The 11,787-nt window shown below is 47.7% G+C and overlaps 1 protein-coding gene across 1 annotated transcript in view; it reads right to left on the reverse strand.

Moving 5' to 3' along the window:
* Positions 1-11,574, reverse strand: part of Mroh5 (maestro heat like repeat family member 5) — a 67,500-nt gene extending 55,926 nt beyond the window's left edge. The window contains exons 1-4 of the mRNA XM_021217244.1: positions 11,495-11,574; positions 3,125-3,300; positions 2,087-2,232; positions 1,161-1,289 (exon numbers count right to left, since the gene is read on the reverse strand). Of these exons, the coding sequence (XP_021072903.1) occupies positions 1,161-1,289; positions 2,087-2,232; positions 3,125-3,300; positions 11,495-11,574 (531 nt within the window). The remainder of the gene's footprint in view (positions 1-1,160; positions 1,290-2,086; positions 2,233-3,124; positions 3,301-11,494) is intronic.
* Between the last annotated feature and the right edge of the window lie 213 nt (positions 11,575-11,787).

An 11,787-nucleotide genomic window follows, 5' to 3' on the forward strand; every position in this document is an offset into this window, starting at 1 on the left:
ATATATATATATATATATATGAAAATGGATAGGAGGCTGCTTGTGAGAAGAAGACAATTGATTAGTGGTAGTTGTGCAAGAAGGAAGAACAAGGGTGTGATAAAAGCAGCCTGCACAGAGCACGTGTTCCTGTGTGTCATAGCAAAACCCCTTGTGTGTACAATGAGTCTTTCCTAATAAAGACAGGGCTGTTTGCTCCCCAAAGTTCTAGATGCAGCACCGCTATGCTTGGTGGGAGATTGGGAATGTTGTGAACTTTTAGCCTAGAGAGATGGGATAGGAGGGGAGGGGGAGCGAGAAGCTTGGAGAGGGAGTTCCGTGTACCAGCACTGACACAGAGCAGAGGGACACTGTCATCAGTCCAGGATGCTCAGCAGTTTTCTGGAATCATATGAGATACTGCTGCCAGACTGAGAATACATGGCCATGACCATGGCTCTGTGATTAGACTCAGGGTGGAAGTCTGGAACATGCAAGGCAAAGCCATCCTGGGCTCTTGGAGGGAAAACAGGACATACGCAGGACCCGGGCTCACTTGTAGAAGGCTGTAGCTTGGAGTGTGGTACACCTCGGCGACAGTCACTGTTCTCTGAACACCATTTGTGCTGTGTGTATAGAGTAGTTCAACAGGGGGGCTCGTGGGGTCAGTGGATCTGGAGAAAACCACCTGTCTCAGGCCCCTGGAGGCCATGATGGCCTACAGAATGGTAGGGGAGGGGCTATTGATATTTCTGGTTCGCACCTGCTTTGGTGGGCTGGGCAGCTGAGTCCCAAGCTTGTATGTCTCCATCAAGCAGGTACCCAAGAGGCAGGAGCTCAAGGGTTGGGGTCTGAGGAGTGGGTGAGACAGGCAATGGTCCTTCCAGATGCTGGTGTATCGGCACCGGGGAAGAGATGGGTAGGAAGAGTCACCCTGAGAGGGAGTGGGGCTGCAGCCAGATGGTTGGTTTTTGTACATGGGTCTAGCAGGGGTCTGCATGAGATGGTTCTGCTCAAGAGGCCATTTCAAGGACAAGAACATACAGAAAACACATGGATGGGAAAGCTCAGAAATGCTGTAACTACATGGTTTGGACCCCAGGCAACTGACTAAAGGGCTTTTGGAAGCCCTTGGGGGAACCAGCCAGCTTATGAGTGTGTGCTATGAGTGGGCGGCCTACCGTGGACTTGGTCATGTGCTCCAGGGCCAGCCGCATGAAGCATTTCTGCCAGGTCTCCTCCAAGACATCGAGAGTTCCAATGACTGCCACCAAGACCTGGAACAGCTGGAATGTGTGTCGGCAGGAGATCTGCGGAGGACAGAGGCTAGACTGAGACCACGGTGTCTGACAGTGACAGGGGATGCCGAGGAGAGCACTACGGAGAGGGTAGGAAAGGGGGCCGGAGGGAGGGAGCACATGTGGGCACATCCATTGGACAATTCTTAGGAGACACCTGCCATGTGCTAACCCGGAGCCTGGCCTGCAGACTTGAGAGGAGGACCAGCTTGTTGGTCCTCAGGGAATTGCTATGGCTTTAAACACCCCACCTTCAAAGTGAGGTCATCTTTTCATCAACACACAGGCAGCTTTTCCTCACCCATGCACTAATGCATGTCTGCTTTCAAGCACTCATAAATGACTGCTTCCATCTCCATGTGTACTCACTGCCCACACTTCCCTCCACCCCTCCCTAGATCAACCCACCTCTTCACCAGTCGCTATAGCTATCTACCCACCAATCTATCCACCCAACCCTATCTCCACTGTATCCACCCATCCACCCATCAATCCACCACCCGTCCGTTTGCCCACCAGTTTCTATCATTTACTGGTTCTGTGACCTTAGGCAAATCTTCCTCTTCTCCAAGCCATAGTTCCTCATCTGTGAGAGTCATAACCTCTACCTCACGACTGTGCCCCGAGCACGGTAAAGGTAACTGGGTACATTTCCCTCCCTCCCTACTTAGCCTAGTGGCATGCAAGGAGACTGGGATTTTGCCAGAACAATGCAACTTTCCTACGTAGGATTCAGGGTTTGAGTGCCACTTAGGGTCCAGGGCCTCCCTAGGCTTCCACGCCTGCCCCAGGGGCCTAAGCAACACCACCTCTGGGTTGTCTTTGAAGTAGTCATGGATGGTTTCCATCACCAGGTTGGGGAAGGTCCGAGCCATCTTCTTTATCTTCTTGGTGATGTACTTGATTTGGAGAAGGTCTGAGGTACCTATGTCTCGGAGCATCTTGAAGCAGATGGCTAAAGATGACAAGAAGGATGTGAGGATGATGGGCCTTCGGGAGGTCACACTGTGGCAGGGGGTTGGGTGAGTAAGGAGGGGCAAAGCATATAATGAAAGTGAGAGCCGGGCACAGTGGGAAGTCGTCTGATAGTCTTGCTTTTTACATGGTCCTTCATGGGGTTTACGATGGGACAGAGCAGGAATACATTCTCATCTGCACATTCTCCTTCTCTCATTCATATTATTATTATTATTCTAATACTTATTCACCCATTTATCTACCCACCCATCAATCTATATATTCCGTGATCTAGTACTTCATCTCATGTCTGCTCATTTCATATTTATTTAACCACACCAGTGACTCAGGTAACTCCAAAATCCACACCTAGCTAACTACTACCTATTAATACAAATTTTGATCCATTTAGTAATATATCTACCCAGATAATCATAAATCCATTAAAAATCATTTCTCTATCCTTCCATACACAAATTCTTTGTTCTTCTTTCCCAACTGTCTTATCTAGGTGTCACCTGATACCCTTTGGCATTGGAATGAAGAGGAAAGCATTCCAGAAAGAGAGGTTCATGTCTAGGCCGGTGATCTGAGGTGTAAATGGTGTGATTGGAGAGGAGGTGTGGCTAGGAGGGGGTGTGGCTAAGAGGAGGTGTGGCTAAGAGGGGTGTGGCTAGGAGGAGGTGTGGCTAGGAGGGGGTGTAGGTAGGAGGGGGTGCAGTTAGGAGGAGGTGTGGCTGTACTTTGTTGGTGCTTATGGAGGCAAGAACAAGCCAGGGGTCTCACAGACAGCTGGGCACGCCTGCAGCCTTTTCGATACACAAAGTCCTAGAGAGGAGCTCCTTCTATTCCTCATCCTGGGAGGGACCTGTTGTCCAAGCTACCCTCACCTGAGTTGTAGGCCTCCTCCATAAAGAACTGGTGTTCCAGGGAAGTCTGGCTGCTCTTGGATCTGCACAGCAGGGTGGTGGCAGCATGGGACTCTTTATCCAGGGAGGCACAGTCGTGCGGTTCCTCGGTGCATGTCGAGGACTCCTTCTTGGAAACAGAAACGTGGGAGAAGATTCTGAAATGGAGCAAGTTCTGTGTGTAAACATCACATGCACTTACGATGTGTGGTCAACTGCAGGGCACATGGGCATGGCTCACTCTGGATTTGGCTTGGCAATGTCTTTCCATGTGTCTGTCCTTCTCTTTAGTGGTCTGGTGAGCCTGAAGTGTGTGTGTGTGTGTGTGTGTGTGTGTGTGTGTGTGTTGAACACTGTTGAATAAGCCAAAGCTTCTTGGACTGGGTCTGGCCCCACATAGGGGTCATGTAACTGCATGTTGGAGCCTCAAAAAATTTGATAACAGTAAAATATTTCTGAACGTGCAACACCAAAAACAAATTCAAAATCAAACACACCGTGATTTGGGGAATATTTCTGAAAGTGTTTGCCTGCGCTGCGTTGTGTGACTTTGCCACAGCCTAGGTCCTGAGCACACCACCCATGCATTCTGCACTGCTCACCGAACCATGGAAAAGGAACTTTGAATAGTCCCCTGCTAGCATTACTCAGCATGTAAGCATCAAATTAGTGTAACTTTGGATTGTATTGTGTTAGACAAACAAGCACATCCATCACATTAGTGACTAATTTGCTTTCATCTTTAATAAATGGTAAGATCCTACACACCAAATAATCGATTAAGAGAAGAATCCTCTGTGGTTTTATGATCAGCCCATGTTTGACTTGCAGGCCTGTTGTTGATATACCTGTCTTTAGGGATGTTTGGCTTGTATACCTATTGTATACTTCTGTATCCCTGGGGTCTTGTAAAAGTTTCTTATGAATGGAGAAGTTTAAGGTCTGGAGTAGGTGGCTTGGCCCAGCAGGGAGACAGACAGACACACTAGGAGTTCAGAAGGGCTCAGAGTGGCTCATCCCAGCACTCCCCCCCCCTCTCTCCCTCTCGTTTGATAGCCAGGGTTTTCTCTGAGCAGTATACACAGTATCCTGCCTTCCCAGATATCCCTTGAGGGGTCCCCATGTATGTGGGTAGATCTGCAGAAGCAATCGTGGCAAGAGCGCACAGATAACGCAGGGCTTTATGCTTTGTAAAAGGGTGCAAAGTATCTCCCTAGACTGGCAGTTACCATAAAGGGCCTAAAGAAAAGGCCCTCTGGCTTTGGATGCTGCCCAAGTCTAGTTCCTCCCTGCCTCCATATTGGCTTCTGTTCCCTGCTTCACGACTGCCATCTGCTAGTTCATATGTAATTCTCAGTTCCACAAATTTCCTATGGGGAAGGCCTGTTCTAGGCTAGGCGAGGAGGCTAACCATGCCTGCAGACTGAACAAGAAGACCACGAGGCATGTTATAAAGCAGCCATCATGAGTGTTTTTAAAAGACAGCCATCATGGCTATACCAGAAGGTAGCAGTTGCTAATGCTTTATTTATTCATCGTTTCATATGTGACTCTTGTCACACCATGTCTCCGATCCCTGCCACCTGTGCATCCATGATGGAGCCACCAAAGCCAGATTTCCTTCTTGCCTTCTGAAATCAGAAGTTGGCAGAAGATATAGAAGATGGTGGTCACCAGTAGACACCATCGGTGCGGGACAATGATCCCCGAGAAATGGAAGTCTACAGGGTGAGCTTCAGGTTGTGAAAGCTGGTTGCTGAGACACACCTAGTTCCCAGTGGAGAGCAGGAAAGCCTGCTGACCTGGAAGTGGAAATGTGGGGGGACCTCAGTGGTCAGTGTTTGAGGGTAGGAGGCCCAGGAGGAAATCTGAAGGTCTCCAGAGACCCCCCCAACCCCATCTGCATCTGACCTTGGTGTGTGAAGGGGTAGGAGCAGAGGAAGCTTTGGAGCTGATGCAGGGCTAGGAAGCATTCCCTTCTCATCTGTACAATGAAGTCTTTAAGGAGTCACATCAATTACAGGGAAAAATATCTACCCAAGCAAGGGTGCTCTTGCTCTCCCCATCAAATCTCTAAAAAGCAAGGTTCGACGAGACCAGTTGTTTTAACAGACAGAGCTGAAGAATCTTTATGTGTGCAGGAACAGCAGCATACTGAGTAAGGCCTAGTTCATGGTGACTGGCAGTCACTCGAAATTTACCAGAAATGCAACATAAGCAAGAAACGGTCCACAAAGAGAAGAAACTTAATGGACCACAGTCAACATAGAAGGCCAAGCATGAGGTACACCCAACGTTAGGGAGACGGAGGTGGGGGCACATCTCAGCAAGATTGGCCTACATAGCAAGTTCTGGGTTAGCCGGGGCTACAGTATGCAATCCTGTCACAAATAAACAGATGCATACCAATGCAGGAGTCACAAAATCAGTAGACTAGGTCACCAAAACAGTTATATTCAACTTGGTAGAATGAGACAAAAGGATGCTAAGGGAAGAAAGGGAAGCAATAAAAAGGATGAGAATCATGTTTCAGATGAAGACTCCAGCGGGTGACTCCCAACAGTAGACTAGACAAGAAGGAGCAGAGTTCTCAAGCTGTGGGGCCCACTTAGAACCTCTTACTACTTTCCAGGTTTGATAAAGACTACCGATCCACTCATCTAGGACTTTGCTGCGAGCAAAGAGACACAAAGAACACACCAAATGACATTCGGAAAAATGCCACTTGAATCCAAAGGCAAGAAAAAAAACCAAATCAAACAAACAAACAAAAAACCCACAAAGGGCAACAAAGATATATGAAAGGACATCAGGGCAACAATGCCCCTATTAGAATCATTCAAACAGGGGTGGGGGGTGGAACCTCAGCTATCGAGAAGACTCTACTCAAGAAAATATCTTTGAAACCTTCAGGTGAGATATGGCACTTTTCATACACATGTCCATGCGACCCTCCCCCCAATGAACTCATCCTTAGAGTCCCAGACCACAGTCAGTGTTAGAGGAGCTCCCCTCCCCCAGGGAGGAGACTCACAGATCCATGTATGGAAGTAGCAGGATAAAGAACACTGGAGAGGCTTAAATATGCAGCTGAGGAGAAAAGGTCTCTGCTCGTTTAAAATATTTACTGTGAAATAATGCATTGTGGGCTCGTAATGCATGTAGAATTAAAATATATAACATCAGTGTAAGATCAGGGGAGAGTCGTAATGATGTGTTGACAGCTCTGGCAGGGTGACAATGGTAAGTGATGTGACACAACTCAGAGGCTGTACCTCGTACTATAAATACCTAAGTGATGACAAAGAAGGACATCAACCCAAAGTCAGAACTGTAAAAAGACAATGAAGGACACGGGTCAAGAACTGCCATCTAGCAGCTAAGACTGCCAGAACAAGGAAGGAAGATCAGGCCTGTGTGTCCTGCATGAACTGTATCCATGCTTCGAGGGGCAGGGCTCAGCTTTAATCCATACTCACAAGGCTGAGGCAGGGGAATTATGAGTTCATGGTTAGCCTGTGCTACATAGTGAGAACCGGTCTTAAAAACAAAAACAACAAAACAGGTGCTGGATAGACGGCTCAGATGTTAAGAGCACTTGTTCGTGCAGAAGAGCCTGGTTGGATTCCTAGGATTGATATGTTGGCTCACAACTCCAGTTTCAGGGGTATCTGATAACCTCGTCTGAACTCTGTGGGGACCAGGCATGCATGCAGTGCACAGACAAAACACTCATACACATAAAATAAATGAATGTCCAGGGACTAGGATTCTACCTGTAAAAATAACAGAACATATTAAATCTAAGGAAAGAAAAACAGCAAGAACTAGAGGGTTGGTGAGATGCCTGAGCGGTGAGGACATTTTAATCAGGCCGGATGACCTGAGATCAATCCCCAAGGCCCACAGGGTGGAAGGAGAGAACAGATAATGGTAAGGAATCAGAAACAAACAAAGAAATAGCGGAGGAGATGGAAGGAGTTAGGGGAGGGGAAAGTATTCTCAAAATATGCTGTTTGAACAAAATTTTCAAAAAAAAAAAAAAAAAAAAAAACAGAGAAAACCAACAAACCCTGATACTGTTTCTTTGAAAAGCCAAGTTCATGGATAAATACCTTGTGGGTTTATTGGAGCAAAAGAAAAAAAGAAAAAAGGAGAAGACACAAATGATTAATTTAAAAGAGTGGTGCCTAACTGTGCATCTTATAGGTGTTTGTAGGGTGATAAAGGAATAGAATGCACAACTGTACTCAAGCTGGGATGACAACGTAAACAGTTTGGACAGACACTTAAGGCCATAAAATGCTAACATTCATTCTAGAGACAAATACCAAAACTCATATACGATAAAAATGATTTTATATCGGAACATCCTACAGTGAACACTTCAGGCCTACCAGCCCCTTACTTTTCACAGAGCCTTAGGGGGAGAAATCACATTGACATTTATCTAGAAAACAGAAGAAATAACACAGTCCAACTCATCCTGTGAGATACTCGAGCCTGCTCTTCTCATCCCTCCTTCCTGACAGGGTCTCAACTGTGCAGGCCTGGGACCTGGAACTCCCAAGATCCACCTGCCTCTGCTTCCTTGAGTGCTGGGATTAAAGTTGTGCGTCACAACACCTTGCATCAGTGAACTTGGAAAAAAAAGGAAAGCGCAGCCTCATACACTTCCTCTAAGGACACAGGCTTGCTTAAAAAATATAGGGAACTCCTCGCCTCCCATCTCCAGGTGTGGCTCCTCTTGAGAACTCAAGGCAATCAATGTAACTTCCCATATCAACAGACCAAAGTCTCAATCAACAGAGGCAGAGAACGGGTTTGAAAAATGTAACAACGAAATCACAAGAGGAGTCCTCTCGAACGAATGTCAGGAACATAATCCCACACCCAGCTCCTATCACATTTAACCATGAAAGACATGTTCTTCCTTCCCCATTAAGAATGAGGCAAGGGCATCTTCATGATATCCATTAAACATTGTACTGTGGGGATGGTACCCTCCTACACGCACAGTGTGCAGGGTCGATTAACAAGATAATTTCTCAACAAAGACATTTCTTCAGAGGCTGGAACTACAGGCAGGCTGCCACGACCATCCAGCACACCCATGGGTTTCTGAAGATCCAAATTGCTGGACAGGTGCACCAGCCATTGAACAACTTCCCCAGACCAGGGCAAATGAGTTTTGACAAATATGCAAAAGCAATTTCCAATAGGAAAGGCAGGCCGGATCTGCCAGCATATCGCAATGAAACACACAGACACACGCTCACAAAGCAACCCCCTATCTATATTTTAAACACATGCCTAAAATAACCCCAAAACAGCATGGAGTTGACAGAGAGGTGGAATTCTTGAAAGTTCTAGAAGGAAACAGGAAAAACTGCTTTCATGACTTTGAGTGACAAAGACTTCTTAGATGTGGCAAAAGCATTATGCAACCACAAGAGAAAAATATACTTGATTTAATAGAAACGGAGTGTGTGAAGGGTATCCAGAAGGCAAGGTGGAGCAGCAGAGCCTGGAAGCAGTCCTTGCAGATCACACAGGTAACAGAGGGTGGGTCTCAGATAGATGGAGAACTCCGATCCAAACCCCCACACACAGACAATTGAACAAAACACAGGCAAAACAGTGGATGGGGCAGCCACCTGTGGGGAGCGGCAAAGGGCAGATCAGCGAATGGACTGAGCCACATTGTCCCTCTGAAGGACAGAAAAAAAAATCCCACCCCCAAACCAAAGCCTGGCAGGGGAAGTTCCTTGCATCCCTAAAATAATACCAGGAAAACTGAATACATTAAAAACCGTGGATGTGTGGAAGCAGGAAGTCTGGGGTGGGGATGTTACAATCTCAACACTTGGGGTAAAGAGTTGGGTAAAGTTGAATGCACAGTGGGCACTTAGGCACCCTAGCTGTGTGTGTTTACTCGTTCATTAGAGTCACATACAAATCCTTGCACAAACGTTTAATAGTGCCTGACTTACAACAGCTAAAACCACAAAGCATGCAAACCCGGTAAAGCAGATCGATAATGATGCAATACATCAGAAACACAGTGTGGCACGTGAAAAGAAGCCAGACCCCAAGGCTATACTCCGTGTTATTTTTCTGATATGACAGAAAAGGTAACTTTGGTTGGTGGCTCCTGGGCTGAGTGTGGCTGGGAGCTCGTCCACTACCAGGCTGTGTGGGAAATTGGAGACTGAGCTGTTTCTTGTCTTATTTGTGGTCTAGGACAACACTGAAACTGGCGCATTCTACCGTAGGTAAGTCTGTACAGGAAATGGGGAAAACCCAGACAAAACCCAGAGAGCAGATCCCACTCTGTTGGATCTCATTTCATACTACTTCCTGCTCATAGTCTGCTGAGCTCCAGCTGTCTCTAAACCACCAGGTAAGTTACAACCTCAGGACATTTGCACTAGCTGCTCCCTTCTATCTGGAGGTCACCCCACTCCCTATCACTGCTCTTCTGGTACCTCCTTTTTTAATTTAAATGACATATATATATATATATCTGCAGAGGCCAGAAAAAAATGTCAGATTCCCTGGAGTTACAGAAGATGTGAGTCCCCTGATGTGGGTGCTTGAGAACCAGACTTTGCAAGAGCAGTGCACACTCTTAAATGCTGAACTGTCTCTCTAGCTCCTAGTCGTGCACTTCTTTCAAGTCTTCCTTAGGTGTCATCTTGACAAACTTGTCTGAAACTTCAGCCTGACCCTCACCCTACATAATTTTCTACCACTTCTCAGCTTGTAAGGTATGACTGACAGTATCCTACCAATTCTCATCTCCAAGGCAACCCCAGCCCCTCTGAATCTCTAGATGGAGCCCTGTAACAGCCTTCAGAATTAACCCAGCTAGCATTGCGCGCTGTCTGAGAGCACTCCAGCAGACACCTCCGGCTTGTGTGCCGCCCGCCTCCCCCTCTGGATGCCCTTGGGTAGTGAGATTATCTCCCTGGTTCTTGGGACAAACTCGGGCAGAAACTGTTCTAAAGTTGTGCAGAGAGTGGGCAGCAGGCCCCTGGCCAGAGGGGAGGCCTTGGCTGTGGAGCAGGCTGCTGCCCTGATATGGACAGACAGACTTCTCTCCTTGCTCCAGGGCTCAGGTGACAGCTTCACTACACCATGTATCCTTGGGGGTTGAACCTTCCAAATAATTGGGGTTAAGGTGGGTCCTGAGGATGGGGCCCAAGCACAGGGTTAGTGCCTCCATAGGAGGATGTTCCACATGAACGCTCAGCTGGAGGGTGGCTGTCAGTGAGCCAGGAACTTCTGCTCAGAAACTGTAGGGGACAAGTATGGTGGAGAATCCCAGTCCTCGGTCTCTGTCACTGTACAGAGTGGACTGTGTCCTCACGAAGCTGGCGTCTGGGAGCTGGGCCCCGTGCACAGAGCAGAGTGTGTTACTACTATTATTCTCAATTTCCCCTCATGGGGATCACATCGCAATGAGGTGGGACACAGGGGGAAGTGACCACACACGAGAGCTCTGGACATTGTAGGCAGTAGTAGCAAGATATGGGGGACCATGTGGCAGAGGAAGAAGTCAACTTAAAACAGCAGACCTGGAAGGCTAGGATGAGGGTGTGGCCTGTGGGCGAAGCTATCCTGTGGGTACCTCGTTTGAGCGCATATGCATACGCATATGTACTTACGTGTTTATACATGTATATATGTGTGTGTGTGTATATATATATATATGTGTGTGTGTGTGTATGTGTATACACCCATGTATGTACACATATACATATGTACATACATGCATGTGTATATACACATATATGTGTGTATATATATACATGAATGTACATATATGTATATGTATGTGGGTATGCATGTACACATGTGTAGGAGTGTGTGTGTGTGTGTGTGTGTGTGTGTGTGTGTGTGTGATGAGTGAACAGCAGTATCTCGTCTTCTTGGGGTCAAGTCTGTAGAAACACAAGCTATTGTATCCTTTCCACTCTGCCCTGAAGACGCTGACGCGGAAGTAGGCAGCAGCCCATCCGTGTCTGTCCAGCTGTCCATTTGCCGGCTCACACTGTGTTGTGACCCTTGCCCATCTTTATCTCTGACCCTCATGAGCAGTTTCTGTCCTCTCCTCTTCTGGTAAGGGTACCCTCCTCCTATCACACTGAGGGCAGCAACAGCACAGGACCCACCCCAAGTCCCCCTTAGCCTGCTCTTGGAGATGATCCCCCTAGGCCCTGCTCCAGCATGGCTACCCCAGGATGCACCCTCTGAGATGGTGTGCTACTGCCCTGGAAGGTGAAGAAGCCAGGTGCCTGTGGGCTGTGTGGCCTCTGACTCCCCCGTGCCTTCCAGGACTGAACTGACCTGGCATTGTGGGACATGGCTGATGAGGGCCTATCGATTGAGCTTCGGCTGTGTGACCTGTCAGAATGCTGCCCATTCATGTTGAGATCCAGAGCAGGCCACCCACAGGTCCCAGGCACAGCTCTGTCCTCACCAACAGGCTAGCGCTGTCCTGGCTGGCCCTGACCTCACCCTGAGGTCATAATGGCTCCAGTGTCCACAGCACCCTTCTAGAGACAGTGTTGTGGTGCCACTGTCTGAGGATGACAGGCTTGGGGATGTGTGCTTGGGTCCACACATGCGCTGAGGATGTG

This window comes from Mus pahari, chromosome 17 (assembly GCF_900095145.1).
Source record: "Mus pahari chromosome 17, PAHARI_EIJ_v1.1, whole genome shotgun sequence".
NCBI lineage: Eukaryota > Metazoa > Chordata > Mammalia > Rodentia > Muridae > Mus > Mus pahari.